We start from the raw sequence: 18647 nt of genomic DNA, 5'->3' as shown, positions 1-18647 counted from the left end.
CCAGTTCAAAATATTTATGTAATTTGCTCCGCAACCATAGTTAAAACTCAGAACCATCAAAGCCATAAAACTGAATCCGCTACAGCGGGGGCATAAAAAAATGTGTTTATGGGACACAGATGATTCCCTTCTTACATATACTGTTATAAAGACACTAAACCAGAGAAAAGTGACCCCACCCAAATTTGAACTTGCTCTTGTGGTTTATGATCATGCATTGTGTATAAGTTTCATAACATTTGTTTTCCTTTATTTTCTTTTATATAAATCTGGCTTTGGGTTTTTTTTTTTTTTTTATCTTAATTGTTTTACACTGATTATTTAGAGACCTTATAGCTTACTTTGCAGTGCAAGTCAAGGTTTCATACTGTGACCTGTATAGCTAATATCAATATAGGTCAGCTAAAAATGAACAATGTTGTTCTTTGAAATTTATCTCTTGTTTTCAGAGTGCTTTATAGCTTAGTGCATGGTATATAAATGTATTTGCTCATTGATGAATTCCATACAGTTACCTGCAGATGCTCTCATTCTGTCAATAGTCTTTAGTTGATGGTTGCCTCATTAAAAATTACTACTAATACTATGCTGTCACGATTTGAAGGAGTGCTTTCTTTAAATATTGTACAATGTAAATTCATTTCCAGATGATTTAATATTTATCTTTCCTCTTTGCTTACTTTTATCATACAATGTTATACCTGTTAACATTCGAGATTCTGTTATATCATCTGACTTTAGATCAATAGTACCATCCCCTTGTATGGCAAAACCATGGCCACCACTTGAATTTAATGGAATATCGTCCTTCTCTTCTTCAGATTCAATGTTATGGTTACCTATTTAGCAAAAGAAACCAGTTCAAAATATTTATGTAATTTGCTCCGCAACCATAGTTAAAACTCAGAACCATCAAAGTCATAAAACTGAATCCGCTACAGCGGGGGCATAAAAAAATGTGTTTATGGGACACAGATGATTCCCTTCTTACATATACTGTTATAAAGACACTAAACCAGAGAAAAGTGACCCCACCCAAATTTGAACTTGCTCTTGTGGTTTATGATCATGCATTGTGTATAAGTTTCATAAAATTTGTTTTCCTTTATTTTCTTTTATATAAATCTGGCTTTGGGTTTTTTTTTTTATCTTAATTGTTTTACACTGATTATTTAGAGACCTTATAGCTTACTTTGCAGTGCAAGTCAAGGTTTCATACTGTGACCTGTATAGCTAATATCAATATAGGTCAGCTAAAAATGAACAATGTTGTTCTTTGAAATTTATCTCTTGTTTTCAGAGTGCTTTATAGCTTAGTGCATGGTATATAAATGTATTTGCTCATTGATGAATTCCATACAGTTACCTGCAGATGCTCTCATTCTGTCAATAGTCTTTAGTTGATGGTTGCCTCATTAAAAATTACTACTAATACTATGCTGTCACGATTTGAAGGAGTGCTTTCTTTAAATATTGTACAATGTAAATTCATTTCCAGATGATTTAATATTTATCTTTCCTCTTTGCTTACTTTTATCATACAATGTTATACTTGTTAACATTCGAGATTCTGCTATATCATCTGACTTTAGATCTATAGTACCATCCCCTTGTATGGCAAAACCATGGCCACCACTTGAATTTAATGGAATATCGTCCTTCTCTTCTTCAGATTCAATGTTATGGTTACCTATTTAGCAAAAGAAACCAGTTCAAAATATTTATGTAATTTGCTCCGCAACCATAGTTAAAACTCAGAACCATCAAAGCCATAAAACTGAATCCGCTACAGCGGGGGCATAAAAAAATGTGTTTATGGGACACAGATGATTCCCTTCTTACATATACTGTTATAAAGACACTAAACCAGAGAAAAGTGACCCCACCCAAATTTGAACTTGCTCTTGTGGTTTATGATCATGCATTGTGTATAAGTTTCATAAAAATTGTTTTCCTTTATTTTCTTTTATATAAATCTGGCTTTGGGTTTTTTTTTTTATCTTAATTGTTTTACATTGATTATTTAGAGACCTTATAGTTTACTATGCAGTGCAAGTCAAGGTTTCATACTGTGACCTGTATAGCTAATATCAATATAGGTCAGCTAAAAATGAACAATGTTGTTCTTTGAAATTTATCTCTTGTTTTCAGAGTGCTTTATAGCTTAGTGCATGGTATATAAATGTATTTGCTCATTGATGAATTCCATACAGTTACCTGCAGATGCTCTCATTCTGTCAATAATCTTTAGTTGATGGTTGCCTCATTAAAAATTACTACTAATACTATGCTGTCACGATTTGAAGGAGTGCTTTCTTTAAATATTGTACAATGTAAATTCATTTCCAGATGATTTAATATTTATCTTTCCTCTTTGCTTACTTTTATCATACAATGTTATACCTGTTAACATTCGAGATTCTGCTATATCATCTGACTTTAGATCTATAGTACCATCCCCTTGTATGGCAAAACCATGGCCACCACTTGAATTTAATGGAATATCGTCCTTCTCTTCTTCAGATTCAATGTTATGGTTACCTATTTAGCAAAAGAAACCAGTTCAAAATATTTATGTAATTTGCTCCGCAACCATAGTTAAAACTCAGAACCATCAAAGCCATAAAACTGAATCCGCTACAGCGGGGGCATAAAAAAATGTGTTTATGGGACACAGATGATTCCCTTCTTACATATACTGTTATAAAGACACTAAACTAGAGAAAAGTGACCCCACCCAAATTTGAACTTGCTCTTGTGGTTTATGATCATGCATTGTGTATAAGTTTCATAAAATTTGTTTTCCTTTATTTTCTTTTATATAAATCTGGCTTGGGTTTTTTTTTTTTTTTTTATCTGAATTGTTTTACACTGATTATTTAGAGACCTTATAGCTTACTTTGCAGTGCAAGTCAAGGTTTCATACTGTGACCTGTATAGCTAATATCAATATAGGTCAGCTAAAAATGAACAATGTTGTTCTTTGAAATTTTTCTCTTGTTTTCAGAGTGCTTTATAGCTTAGTGCATGGTATATAAATGTATTTGCTCATTGATGAATTCCATACAGTTACCTGCAGATGCTCTCATTCTGTCAATAGTCTTTAGTTGATGGTTGCCTCATTAAAAATTACTACTAATACTATGCTATCACGATTTGAAGGAGTGCTTTCTTTAAATATTTTACTTTGTAAATTCATTACCAGATGATTTAATATTTATCTTTCCTCTTTGCTTACTTTTATTATACTATGTTATACCTGTTAACATTTGATATTCTGTTGTATCATCTGACTTTAGATTAATAGTACCATCCCCTTGTATGGCAAAACCATGGCCACCACTTGAATTTAATGGAATATCGTCCTTCTCTTCTTCAGATTCAATGTTATGGTTACCTATATAGCAAAAGAAACCAGTTCAAAATATTTATGTAATTAGCTCCACAACCATAGATAAACTCAGAACCAAAATAATAAAATATTAAAAAACATTAACAAAAGACAGATTCAAGGATAGAAATCCCAGAGCCATTAAAACCCTGAAAAGGCCAGACAGAAATGCAGAAATCTTATTAAGATACATTTTTTTTTTGATAAAGAATTCTTATGCTAGTTTTTTTATATATATTTTGCTTTCTTCACTTGATCTGAAACTTGACATGATAAGATTTTATACCAAATAGTGCTTCAATATCTTCAAGCATTTTTTAAAAAAGTATGTAAAACTGATTATTTGCATGAATATTTGAAGTCCAACTCTACAAAAATATCAGACCAGAATAAAATTCTTACTTGATCTGTAACTTGTCATGGTAAAATTATATACCAAATATCAAATCAATATCTTCAAGCATAACAAAAAAAGTATGTAAAACTGATTATTTGCATGAATATTTGAAGTCCAACTCTACAAAAATATCAGACCAGAATAAAATTCTTACTTGATCTGTAACTTGTCATGGTAAAATTATATACCAAATATCAAATCAATATCTTCAAGCATAACAAAAAAAGTATGTAAAACTGATTATTTGCATGAATATTTGAAGTCCAACTCTACAAAAATATCAGACCAGAATAAAATTCTTACTTGATCTGTAACTTGTCATGGTAAAATTATATACCAAATATCAAATCAATATCTTCAAGCATAACAAAAAAAGTATGTAAAACTGATTATTTGCATGAATTTTTAAGTCCATAACTCTGCAAAAATCATCAGACCGGAACAAAATTCAAACTTGATCTGTATTGTCATGGTCATAAATTTATGTTTTTCATGTAGAACCTTCAAACTTTCAGTCTGATGCACAGATGCATAAACAAAACATGTTATCTTTTTCATTGAATTTTTTCGGGTCACAAATTGCTATCAGATATTACATTTATGCATTGTGCACAACTCCACATGCTCTGAGAAAAATTTCTTGGTAAAAAAGTTTGCACAATACACACCATGGTAGTGAATAATGATATTGACCATCTTTAAAACAGAAGATTTATACTTCGATTATTTACCTTTTTTGGACTTAACCAATCCAGTAAATGTAAGGTCTTGAAGGCTCACAAAACACCACTAAAAAAAAAAGAAGAAATTATAAGAAAGCAACTTAAGGCTCATGTACTGAATAAACAATTGAAGAATGCAATCTTGTGTCTTGATGTCCCATAATAAATAATTGCACTTCCATTGCTGGTTTAGACCTTTTCCCTGTGCTAGGAGATTTATTTTTAAATTTTGAGACCATGGTTCCCTGAACCTAAACATGTGGAATAAACTGTTAAAACAGAGATATGTCTTGCCTTTTTGTAATTTTAATAATGCAAATTTTAAAATTAAAATAGCAATAATTTATCATGTAAGTTATGCAAATATTCAAAGTCAATGAATCATGACTGAAGGTACATGGCTAAACAATCTCCATGGAAATAAGATGTGCCAATTATAATACAACTGCATACCAAATACCAATGACTTAATCATACTTCCTTCCTTTAAACAAATCTAAACAGAAACATTAACTTGTAAACTATGAAAAAGTGTCAGTCAATGAACCATGATGAGGGGATGGGGCTATATAATCTCCTAGGAAAAGAGACTTGCAAATGGCAATAAATTTACATACCAAATATCATTGACTTACAATTAACATTAGTGGTTCATCTTAAACTGATCGAAAAAGTGATGCCACTAAAATTCAAACTTGATCTGTATTACAGCAGATTCCATGGAGTGTTAGCTGAACCATGAAGTCATTGTTAGGTTAAGTAAACTACCCTCCTTTCGAAGTAGCATAGTCCAACAGACAGATTGATTTGTTTTCTGTAGGACTAGTCTATTCTTAAAGTAGGGTAGTTTACCTAACCTAACAATGACTTCACGGTTCAGCTAACAAGCAAGCTAACCAAAGATATTACCTATGGCTACACACTCAATGGAATCCGTTGTAAGTGGTAATAAGCTTTGTGTATAAGGTTCATAACATTTGGTTTAGGCAAACTTAAATTAGAGAATGGAAACCAACTTTGGGACGTACAGACGGACGGATGTACGTACATACAGACAAGGGTAAAACTTAATGCCCTCTCCGCTAAGGTATTTAAGCATGATCTTACCTTTATTTTGTTGCAGGTTTTGGAATTGGCATGTAGTGGTCCTTCTAGTTTACTTTGTTGATCTGAAATCAAACCTTACAAAACATAATGCTCAATTCTACTGATCATGCAATAAATACTGGTTTATCCGGATTTTTAAGAAGAATACTTATACCTTACATTATCATTTATTGTTAAATTTGTGATACTGGGAAATCTATTATTGTACAGGAGTGGAATTTATGTCTTATCTCATTTTATCTGCTTCAGGTAAATTTTTAGTTCTTATTCCAATTTTGTTTTTCAAAAGGATTTTAAAAAAGAAAAATGCACCAAATGGCCAATAATTTTCAAACTCTCCAAGGATTTTCATTGGACTATGTGTGCGCATGTTACATGTGCTATTAATGTTTTTTTTTAATTATTTAATTAAATATATAACAAATTTAGAAAAATAACAAATAAAAGAAAAGAACAGAGTTCCAATGTCCCCTGTGTTGCACATATTTCATCTTTCAAAAGTAATATAGTCCAATTGCATAACTCTTTTAACATAAGTAGATCTCTAATATGTCTAAGACATTGCTGATATAAAACCTTTGATATAAGTTTCATAGAAATCTGGCAAGAGCCCTAAGATACCATTTTCCATATAATGAATATTACCACGGGGTAAAAAAAGTCAATCAGCACTGATATTCGAACTTGTCTGAAACATTGCTGATATAAACCTATGACATAAAATTCATAAAAATGCAAATGGAAGTTTTTAACGACCTTGACTGGCTATACAGCCCTTGCACAGTCGGTATACATAAAAATTGTAAATGTGAGAGCACTAACATGACTTACACGTGTTTTTATGTCCTTCAAAAAGTTTGGCGCAGGGGACAAAAATGTTCCATAACAAAAAATTATAGCACAATGGTTTAGTGAATGTGCAGCAAATGGAGTTCTGCCTTCAAACATAATTACAACACAAGAGTGCACACGCTGAAATGTCTCGCCTTCTTTACTAATTATTGATATTATGTTGATAGTCCTAAGTATAAAACTTTATTAAAAACTGTCACATAAACTTAGCATTAACCAAGATAACTAAACAAAGACCAATGAACCATGAAAATGAGGTCAAGGTCAGATGAACCATGCCAGGCAGACATGTACAGCTAACAATGCTTCCATACAACAAATATAGTTGACCTATTACTTATAGTTTAAGAAAAATAGACCAAAACACAAAAACTTAACACTGAGCAATGAACCGTGAAAATGAGGTCGAGGTCAAATAAAACCTGCGAGACTGACATATAGATCATAAAATATTTCCATACACCAAATATAGTTGACCTATGGCATATAGTATTAGATAAAAAGACCAAAACTCATAAAACTTAACTTTGACCACTCAACCATGAAAATGAGCTCAAGGTCAGATGACATCTGCCCGCTAGACATGTACATCTTACAATCATTCCATACAACAAATATAGTAGATCTATTGCATAAAGTATGAGAAAAACAGACCAAAACACAAAAACTTTACTATAACCACTGAACCATGAAAATGAGGTCAAGGTCAGATGACACCTGCCAGTTGGACATGTACACCTTACAGTCCTTCCATACACCGAATATACTAGACCTATTGCTTATAGTATCTGAGATATGGACTTGACCACCAAAACTTAACCTTGTTCACTGATCCATGAAATGAGGTCGAGGTCAAGTGAAAACTGTCTGACGGGCATGAGGACCTTGCAAGGTACGCATATACCAAATATAATTATCCTATTACTTATGATAAGAGAGAATTCAACATTACAAAAAATCTGAACTTTTTTTTCAAGTTGTCACTGAACCATGAAAATGAGGTCAAGGACATTTGACATGTGACTGACGGAAACTTCGTAACATGACGCATCTATATACAAAGTATGAAGCATCCAGGTCTTCCACCCTCTAAAATATAAAGCTTTTAAAAAGTTAGCGAACGCCGCCGCCGTATCACTATCCCTATGTCGAGCTTTCTGCAACAAAAGTTGCAGGCTCGACAATTAACCAAGATAACTAAACAAAGACCAATGAACCTTGAAAATGAGGTCAAGGTCAGATGAACCATGCCAGGCAGACATGTACAGCTAACAATGCTTCTATACAACATATATAGTTGACCTATTACTTATAGTTTAAGAAAAATAGACCAAAACACAAAAACTTAACACTTGCAATGAACCGTGAAAATGAGGTCACGGTCAAATAAAACCTGCGCGACTGACATAAAGATCATAAAATATTTCCATACACCAAATATAGATGACCTATGGCATATAGTATTAGATAAAAAGACCAAAACTCAAAAACTTAACTTTGACCACTGAACCATGAAAATGAGGTCAAGGTCACATGACATCTGCCCGCTAGATAGGTACACCTTACAATCATTCCATACAACAAATATAGTAGACCTATTGCATATAGTATGAGAAAAACAGACCAAAACACAAAAATTTAACTATAACCACTGAACCATGAAAATGAGGTCAAGGTCAGATGACACCTGCCAGTTGGACATGTACACCTTACAGTCCTTCCATACACCGAATATACTAGCCCTATTGCTTGTAGTATCTGAGATATGGACTTGACCACCAAAACTTAACCTTGTTCACTGATCCATGAAATGAGGTCGAGGTCAAGTGAAAACTGTCTGACAGACATGAGGACCTCTCAAGGTACGCACATATCAAATATAGTTATCCTATTACGTATAATAAGAGAGAATTCAACATTACAAAAAATCTGAACTTTTTTTTCAAGTGGTCACTGAACCATGAAAATGAGGTCAAGGACATTGGACATGTGACTGACGGAAACTTCGTAACATGAGGCATCTATATACAAAGTATGAAGCATCCAGGTCTTCCACCTTCTAAAATATAAAGCTTTTAAGAAGTAAGCTAACACCGCCGCCGTAGCCGCCGCCGGATCACTATCCCTATGTCGAGCTTTCTGCAACAAAAGTTGCAGGCTCGACAAAAAACTAAATTATAGTTTCATTAATTTTAAAGTAATATGAAACCAGTTGTTGAAAAAAAAGTTGAACATAAAAGCATATAGCTCCAACTTCAAAATAGTTTATCCAGGTGACAATCAGTCAACTTCCATAGATGTACTAGGAAGACAATAAGCACCCATTTGCTTGAACAGGAATGACAAAATGAAAATTCTTGTTGTTTATGTTAGGCCAAAAATAAATATATGTCTGTTTCTTGTTTCCCGACCGACTCTGACTCAAAGCTCCCGACCCTAGATCTTTTTATTCAATTCCGGAAAAAAATATCGTTTCCGGTCCGGAAAAAATCGTTTCCGTTCTGATCCAGATCCGTATTTTACTATACCCAAACAATCAAAATGGCTGCTCCCAGCACAAAAGTGCTACAATTAAGGTTTAAAAAATGTCGGCACTGGGAGGATTATTCAATTAAAGCTTCTTTAAAGAGATTAAATGATTTTAGGGTATAGGACCCTAACCAAACATGACATTTAACCATCTGCAAATCTGACAGGGAGTGCAAAAATAATAATAATAATAAAAAAAAAAAAATCCCGACCTACCGACCCTGATTTTTTTGCCATGGCAGCAGGAAACAGACATAAAAAATTTTTTGGCCTTACATGATAAAGGGTTATTACATGCACAGAAGACTAAGTTTATAGTATATGTATGCATTGGTTCAACAATATCGTTAACATTTTCTTTCATCACAACTCATTTCATATTACTTTAACATGAAATACATGAAACATGGAACACACAAATAATAAATGTCTTGTAAAAAACTTTTAAAACCTCAGTACATGTATTTTGAATATTAAATACCTTTTTCCTGCAAATTTCCCTGAAATATTTAGCAAACAGTGAAATATTTAAGTAACTTGAATATTTTAGTCAAGTTCTTACTAGAATATTCATGAATTATCTTGACAGAACAGCAGACAATTGATTTTTGTTGCTCATCATTAAGAACAGAGGACACTGCAAAGTTGGGCAGCTAGTTAGACCCTGTACATTGAAGGCCAAATAAAGGATACATTCATAGTGTTTGATGTGGACAGCATATTTGACACAAGAAATGTTAAGGACAATCCTATTGACATAAAACATAAAAGTCCAATTGTGACATAAAGTTTTGACTAATTACTTGGAAAATCAATAAGGTATGGACTAACAAGTCCCACTATGACCTTGACTATCAAACGTGTTCCAGATTTTGATAAAGACTTACAATGTACCATGTTTGATCAGATGCAACCTAATAAAAAAAGAATAACTCCCCTCAACACCATCAAGGTATTGTACTGAAACTATTTTTTTGTTATTAAAACCCTGCCAAGGGATATCTTGGCTGAAAAATAACATAGCCTGGGTTTCAAATTTGAAGCTCCAGGAGAAAATATGACTTAAAAAATTTAACTGTACATTAACTTGTCAAAGATATCAAGTTGCTAGACGATACTTTATATTTATAAATAAATTACTGTAAATTCAGAAATTATTGCGATGTTTTTATTATTATGAAAAATGAGAGTTGGTTATAATCGCATTAATTTAAACTCCCAATTTGCAGACTTTGGTAAAATATGAAAAATCAAATATCCAGGAAAATACAATTTTTCTTCAGTCAACCAAAATTTGTACCAACAAAAATGAATGATCCAACAGTAATTTATTTGTACCTTTGGTCCTGCAGGTCTTCTGATTCCAGGTTTGCCCATTGGTCCGTGTCTTCCAATCTCACCAGCTATTCCAGGTACACCTGATGTACCCTGAATTCCCTGCTTTCCTGATGGTCCTTGAGGCACCTGTATACCGGGCAGACTGGGCTCACAACCACAATCTCCAGACCCTTCCTACAAAAAACAGATCAAATTCACCTTTTAATATCATATAAACCTGATGGTCCTTGAGGACCCTGTATACCAGGCAGACGTGGTTCACAATTACAATCTCTGGAGACTTCCTACAAAACAAATCAAATTCACTGATAAATATCATATAAACCTGGTGGTCCTTGTGGACCCTGTAGATCTGATTCACAACCACAATCTCCAGACCCTTCCTGCAAAACAAATCAGTCCCTGATAAATATCATATAAACCTGATGGTCCTTGTGAACCCTGTAGACCAGGCAGACATAGTTCACAACCACAATATCCAGAGCCTTCCTACAAAACAAATCAAATTCACCGTTAATTAATTGGTAAGTATTGCAATGTTGTCTCTGAAAAAAATTATAGCTTTTTAAAATGGTAGTTGTCAAAAAAATGAACTTTCCTTTTTTAAAAATTGAAAATAAAAGATTAATGTTTGTAAAAATGATAAGGGAAATATTGTAACAGGTTAAGATATACCAGGTTCATTTCACAGAAGTCTTTTATAGAGGTTCAGTACGGTCATAAAAAACTTTTAAATATTGCATGTCATCTGTACATTTGATGAAAACATTCAGTATTTGAAATAACCTCTTGTTGAAAGTCATGGTTAATTGCAAAGATTTAATTAAACAAGAGTGCACACACTGAAATGTCTCACCTTCTTTACTAATCATTGATATTATGTTGATAGTCCTAAGTATAAAGCTTTATTACAACTGTGACATAAACTTAACATTAACCAAGATAGCTAAACACAGAATAATGAACCATGAAAATGAGATCAAGGTCAGATGAACCATGCCAGGGAGACATGTACAGCTAACAATGCTTCCATACATTAAATATAGTTGACCTATTACTTATAGTTTAAGAAAAATAGACCAAAACACAAAAACTTAACACTGTGCAATGAACTGTGAAATTAAGGTCATGGTCAAATAAAACGTGCGGGACTGACAAATAGATCATAAAATATTTCCATACACCAAATATAGTTGACCTTTGGCATATAATATAAGATAAAAAGACCAAAACACAAAAACTTAACTATAACCACTGAACCATGAAAATGAAGTCAAGGTCAAATGACATCTGCCCACTAGACATGTACACCTTACAAGCATTCCACACAACAAATAGAGTAGACCTATTGCATAAAGTGTAAGAAAAACAGACCAAAACACAAAAACTTAACTATAACCACTGAAACATGAAAATGAGGTCAAGGTCAGATGACACCTGCCAGTTGGACATGTACACCTTACAGTCCTTCCATACACCGAATATACTAGCCTTATTGCTTAAAGTATCTGAGATATGGACTTGACCACCAAAACTTAACCTTGTTCACTGATCCATGAAATAAGGTCGAGGTCAAGTGAAAACTGTCTGACGGGCATGAAGACCTTGCAAGGTATGCACATACCAAATATAGTTATCCTATTACTTATTATAAGAGAGAATTCAACATTACAAAAAATCTTGACTTTTTTTTCAAGTGGTCACTGAACCATGAAAATGAGGTCAAGGACATTGGACATGTGACTAACGGAAATTTCGTAACATGAGGCATATATAGACAAAGTATGAAGCATCCAGGTCTTCTAGCTTCTAAGATATAAAGCTTTTAAGAAGTTAGCTAACCCCGCCGCCGCCGGATCACTATCCATATGTCGAGCTTTCTGCAACAAAAGTTGCAGGCTCGACAAAAAATCAAAACAACTATTATTCTGAAATTAAAATTTCAAAGATATATCCGAGAAGAAAATAAATAAAGGATAAAAATAAGACAAAAAGGAGACAAAACTAACAAAATATTATAAGCACCCACAAACCATTAAAAAAGAAACAAAACAAGTGAAACTGCGAGCTACTGCTCACTGATGATACCCCCGCCGCAAGTGGATAATATTAATAGTGTAAAAATATGCAAGTGTTCGGTAAACAGGAAGTTGTCGAGTGATGAATCTGAAAACGCATCACATGGTATAGCTGACTTATAAAAATCCTGAAACCAAATTTCAGAAATCCTTGTATTGTAGTTCCTGAGAAAAATGTGACGAAAATTTTTAACTTGGTTATCATGTGTAAAATCATACGTGTTCGGTAAACAGGAAGTAGTCGAGTGATGAATCTGAAAACGCATCACACGGTATAGCTGACTTATATAAATCCTGAAACCAAATTTCAGAAATCCTTGTATTGTAGTTCCTGAGAAAAATGTGACGAAAGTTTTCAACTTGGCTATCAAGTGTAAAATCATACAAGTGTTCGGTAAACAGGAAGTTGTCGAGTGATGAATCTGAAAACGCATCACACAGTATAGCTGACTTATATAAATCCTGAAACCAAATTTCAGAAATCCTTGTACTGTAGTTCCTGAGAAAAATGTGACGAAAATTTTCAACTTGGCTATCATGTGTAAAATCAGACAAGTGTTCGGTAAACAGGAAGTTGTCAAGTGATGAATCTGAAAACGCATCACACGGTGTGGCTGACATATATAAATGTTGATACCAAATTACAGAAAGGGTGGATGTGTAGTTCCTGAGAAAAATGTGACGAAAGTTTCATGGGACGGACTGACTGACTGACTGACGGACGGACTGACTGATGGACGGACTGATGGACAGACTGACAGACAGAGCTAAAACAGTATACCCCCCCCTTTTTTTAAAGCGGGGGTATAATTATTCCTGGGAACCAAACTTATTTGTACTGGAAAGATCTTATCCTGGCAATGCAGATTATGTTTGGTGTACCTTAAAATTACTAATTCAGGGGCAGCAACCTAATAATGGGTTGTCCGATTCATCTGAAAATTTCAGGGCAGATAGATCTTGACCTGATAAACATTTTTAGACCTTGACAGATTTGCTCTAAATGCTTTGGTTTCAGAGATATAAGCCAAAATCTACATTTTACCCCTATGGTCTATTTTTCGCCTTGGCGCCCATCTTGGTTGGTTGGCCGGGTCACAGGACACATTTTTAAACTAGATACCCTAATGATGATTGTGGCCAAGTTTGGTTAAATTTGGCCCAGTGGTTTCAGAGGAGAAGATTTTTGTAAAAGTTTACGGACGCAGGACGACAGACGACGGACGCCAAGTGATGAGAAAAAATATACTTGATGTGTTGTTGATTATTTTTGAGATACAATAGTTTTTGAGAAGACACTAAAAAATTCAAAAAAACAGTAAAATCAACTTTTCCATGGCATTAACAGGTACAACAGTCTAGAGTACAAACTGTGGAAAAACCACTATACAAAATATCCAATTTTCTTTTAACCCATGAAAATAAATGAATCCACATTATTTTATACAGTAAAATTGTTCCTTTTTACTTACAGGTAAACCAGGTTCTCCTTGAAGACCAGGATCACCATCTTTACCAGGTTTTCCAATCATTTCTGACAAGTGTCCAGCAAAAACTCCAGGAGTATCAGGTGCTCCTGAGAGATCAGGAATACCTGGGGTACCAATAATTCTAGCTTCTCCCTTATGTTCAGCAGGACCCATAGGACTTACTAGACCTTGTATTCCCATTGGACCAGGTGGGCCTGGCAGTCGAGGTTCTCCATCTCTATCTCCTGAACCTTAATTAATCATAAGAATTTGTATGATTTAGTACAAAAGGAAAAGTATACATTCATTTAAAAACATTTTTGAGTATCAAATTCATGAGCTATTTACTGTGGATTCATTTATTTTCGTTGGTATCAATTTTCGTGGATAGAGAAAAAAAGACGTTTCGTGGTATACGTAAATTCGTGGATCGCTGATTACAACAACAAAAAATTAGATACGTAATTCGTGGATTTCTTTTTGATTGAGGAGATCATATAACCTCCTTGGTTTGATCAATAATAACAACAACAAAAAAACAAAAAAAGAAGGAATTAATTGAAAAAGTTTTGAATCGTCAAAATCCTCGCTTGGTCATTCTAGGTTAAAGTGTTCATTGATAACTTTGATTACAATAATGGACAGAGACAACTAATTATTTGTTTGTTTTACAATTTATAAATTCTTGTTTGAATCCTATAAGTCATTCAAAACTTTATGATTGAAAGCTCATTTCCCTAATTACGATATAATAAACAGTGATATAAGTATAAGCTGTGAAAATAAATGTTCCTGTCATAAACAATATTACCTACGGGCAATATCCCCGTACTTAATCCTATTGATTTTTAATCAGTGGTAAACCAAACTATGACACGGTAATTAACAACTTGCAGTTATTTTCCATGAACAGTTTTAATAAATTTATATATAATTTATATAAATTTTATAAAGTAAATTATCACTGATATTCGATATATTTATTATAGATTTAATCAAAATACTTGTATCTTCTTTCAATAAAAAACACGTGTTATGTTACAACGTTTGTCCCTAGTCAACACTATACTAGAACTGCATAACATCCGACTCCATACACATTTCTTGGGATTATTTCACATATCGTTGAATTCTTAAATTCGTGGTTCGCTGTGACCCACGAAACCCACGAAAATTGGTATACCACGAATAAAAATGAATCCACAGTAATTCAAATTTGTAATGATTACAGATTGATAATTTTTTGGAATTTAATGCCACTTTCGGCATTATTGGCCAGTTTCATTGGTGAAGAAAGCCAGAGTGGTGGTGGAAGACAGAGCACCCAGAGTGAATAACCCACCTTCAAAAGGAAAACTGCCAATCCTAGTCGATTAAGATTAGACTTGCCACATGCTAGATTTTTACTCACAACTTCAGTGTTGAAAGGCTAGTGATGCCGGAAGTCATATTCTTACGCCACTTTGCAAATGAAGCCCCTATAGATTTAAAGATTTAATCAAAAATATGGATTAGATCGTGCGTTTCCTGTTTGATTTGTTTAACATTCATCATTTTGGAGCCCTTTACAGATTGCTGTTTGGTGTGAGTCAAGGCTCCGTGTTGAAGGCCTACTTTGATCTATAGTTGTTTATTTTTACACATTTTGACTTAGATGAAGATTTGTCTCATTTGCACTCAAACCACATCTTTTTATTTCTATGAATTTGTGTTCATAGGACACCATGTATTATTCCCACTATCACATTTCCATGTTCAGCAAACTGTGAAATCTGGAAATATATCTAAAATTAGCAAAAAACAGCCTATGGCCACCAATGGGTCTTCAACACAGCTAAAACGGGCCTCATATCATATTTTCTGTAGATCATATTAAGTATACCATCAGTTGTAAGTCCACCAGGACCTGGAATTCCAGGCGGTCCAGAAGGTTCCATTGGTTCAACAGGTCCTGCTACTCCATTTTCACCTTGTGGTCCAACTATACCTCTTGCACCCTCTGGCCCAACAACAGTGTCACCTTTTTCACCCTAGAAAATAAAAAATAAAAACTTTGTGTAAGTTCAAATGTGATAAATAGACATTTACAAAAAAATGGTTCCTACTTTAATCAGCACACTGTAACATCAGAAATAATTGTGTGCATATTATGGCGATTTTGTCATTTCAGACTGAAATGTGATTTTAATTATGCGATATTGAGAAGAATTCTGTTTAATTCTTATATAAAATTTCAAAATGTGAGTTTGAATTATTACGATTATAACCCTGTCACATTTTTCTCAATAATAAAAACATCACAATACATGTAATTTCTGAATTTACTGTAAATGAAAATTTAAAAAAAAATAGTTCCCACTCTATGATACAGCATATCATAGTTATCATAGTTATCAACATTGTTATCATGATCTAGAAAAGAGTTCAACTGGAAATAGTGCTAGAGGTCATCTTAAACTTATAGTTTTGGTTTAATGTTGGAGACCTCACTGTAACTTTGAGATGAATAACAACAAAAGTGTTGTTCTTTTCCTAATTGAAGTGCTCACAAGCATGTTGAACCCCACCACATTCTGCATGTGTCTGTCTCAAGTCAGGAGCCTGTAGTTCAGTGGTTGTCATGGTTGCTGTCTTATCATATTTGTTTTGTCATTTATCTGGCTGTTGGTTTTTTTCATTTATTGTTTTGTCAAAAACAGAAAATTTTAATTTGCTTGAATTGTTTCACATTTTGTCATTATGGGGTCTTAAATAGCTGTCAATAAAGTATAAGTTTTGCTCATTGTTGAAAGCCAAGCAGTGACCTATAGCGTCTAAAGTCACTGTAACTGCCAATTAAGGAATATCAGTTCTGTGTTTTGAAGAGTTGCCACTGTCAATAGACATGCCCATTTTAAATCTCAACTGTGCTATCTCCTCTGGAAAAATATTCCCAAATCTTGGGAGATTTTGAAGCTATACCAGTAGCACTGCATTTTAAGGCTTCTTTTGACAAGTTTTGTTGTGTTGTTACTTGCAATGAGTGCCTTTTAAAAATTTGTAAGGGTTCCGCGGAACCCAGTGTCTCGCCTACTTTTGCTGTAAATCGCAGGCTCAACAAAAATGAGGAAAAAAATCAATAAAAATATTCCTCTTGATACTATCTTATGATTGTAAGAAGCTTCTGTCCAAGTTTGGTAAAAATTTAGGATAGTTAATGAATCTAATAAATGTTTTGAAAACTTTAACTGCAGACTGTATGTAATGTTAACTGGAAGAAAATCTAAGTCCATTTAAAAGTAAAATACAGAAAAAAATGGAGTTATCTTTTTACAAAATTTACTTCTGGATACTATCTTATGATCATAAATAAGCTTCTGTCCAAGTTTGGTACAAACCAAGGATAGTTTAAGAAAGTTATTAAAATTTTAAAAACTTTAACCACAGAGTGAATGTAATGTTTCCCCGCAGAAAAACTAAGTCCATTTAAAAGTAAAATATGGAAAAAATGGATTTATTTTTTTACAAAATTTACTTCTGGATACTATCTTATGATCATAAACAAGCTTCTGTCCAAGTTTGGTACAAACCAAGGATAGTTTAAGAAAGTTATTAAAACTTTAAAAACTTTAACCACAGAGTGAATGTTATGTTTCCCGCAGAAAAAACTAAGTCCATTTATAAGTAAAATACGGAAAAAATGGAATTTTATTTTTACGAAATTTACATCTGGATACTATCTTATGATCATAAACAAGCTTCTGTCCAAGTTTGGTAGAAATCCAGTATAGTTTAAGAAAGTTATTAAAATTTCAAAAACTTTAACCACAGAGTGAATATTTGTGGACGCCGCCGACGACGACACCGACGACGACGGAATGTAGTCTCGCTTAGTCTCGCTTTTTCGACTAAAGTCGAAGGCTCGACAAAAATCTACTAGGTTTTATAACTGTTTCAGAAGAGGGTTTATTCAAAATACCTCTAGTTTTCCTATTAAATTCATCATCTTTAATTTTAAATCACCCTCATTAGTGACAACATCATTTTAAACGTCTTGCAGAAGCAATACATCTGCATTATCAAATTCAGCCATTGTAATAAAATAGTGTGTACCTGTACAGGTAAAACACATGCAAATTCTGAAGAGTACACACGACCTTCATGGTAAAAAGAAATACTTTTAATTATCTACCTGTTCAACAAACAGGAGTAAATGAATAAAGTAACAAGTGTTACTTTAGGGGAGGTTGGAAGGCACTAATAATTTTTATCTCACTGTTATCTATTTATATTTTTCATTGGACAAAATGTTACTTTTACCTTTTCAAACACAACATTTACCCCATAGTCATATAGGATTTCTTCTCCAAAGTGTATGTCTCTAAAAAGTAAAAAAAAAACCAACTCAATATTAACTAGGGATCAGGGATCTCCATGGATGAAAATTAAACGATGTAAGAACTTTCACCATGACAAAATCCATGATCATCAAGTGACATACATATCCTATAGTAAATTTCTATTAGCTAGTGAACAGTAGAATGACCTGGAATAAAAACCCGATTGAAATTTGTATAATATCTTGTTTGCTATTAAGTGATTAAATACATTTTTAAACTCAAAATAGCATATATAATACATTTCAATATATATATAGAAGCTTCCAGTAAAGTTTCAGAGATCTGTGTTAAACACTGTAAGAATTGATTAATACACAAATTATGTACTCATTTTCCCTGCCAGCCTGCCGACATCACCATACTATAAACCTTTTTTTTTTAGTTT

At 33.3% G+C, this 18647-nt stretch overlaps 1 protein-coding gene across 3 annotated transcripts in view; it reads right to left on the bottom strand.

The window, feature by feature from the left end:
• The window catches only part of LOC143075943 (uncharacterized), an 85134-nt gene that overhangs the window by 53151 nt on the left and 13336 nt on the right, over nt 1-18647 (bottom strand). Inside the window, exons 6-16 of one of the 3 annotated variants that reach the window (XM_076251543.1) lie at nt 18183-18243; nt 15766-15913; nt 13887-14134; nt 10337-10510; nt 9480-9498; nt 5618-5679; nt 4520-4577; nt 3260-3397; nt 2404-2541; nt 1532-1690; nt 702-839 (exon numbers count right to left, since the gene is read on the bottom strand). In XM_076251543.1, the coding sequence (XP_076107658.1) occupies nt 702-839; nt 1532-1690; nt 2404-2541; nt 3260-3397; nt 4520-4577; nt 5618-5679; nt 9480-9498; nt 10337-10510; nt 13887-14134; nt 15766-15913; nt 18183-18243 (1343 nt within the window). The remainder of the gene's footprint in view (nt 1-701; nt 840-1531; nt 1691-2403; nt 2542-3259; nt 3398-4519; nt 4578-5617; nt 5680-9479; nt 9499-10336; nt 10511-13886; nt 14135-15765; nt 15914-18182; nt 18244-18647) is intronic. The other 2 variants (XM_076251544.1, XM_076251545.1) reach the window with 2 other exon arrangements.

Source organism: Mytilus galloprovincialis, chromosome 5 (assembly GCF_965363235.1).
Source record: "Mytilus galloprovincialis chromosome 5, xbMytGall1.hap1.1, whole genome shotgun sequence".
Lineage (NCBI taxonomy): Eukaryota > Metazoa > Mollusca > Bivalvia > Mytilida > Mytilidae > Mytilus > Mytilus galloprovincialis.
This window is presented reverse-complemented; position numbering and strand designations above follow the sequence as displayed.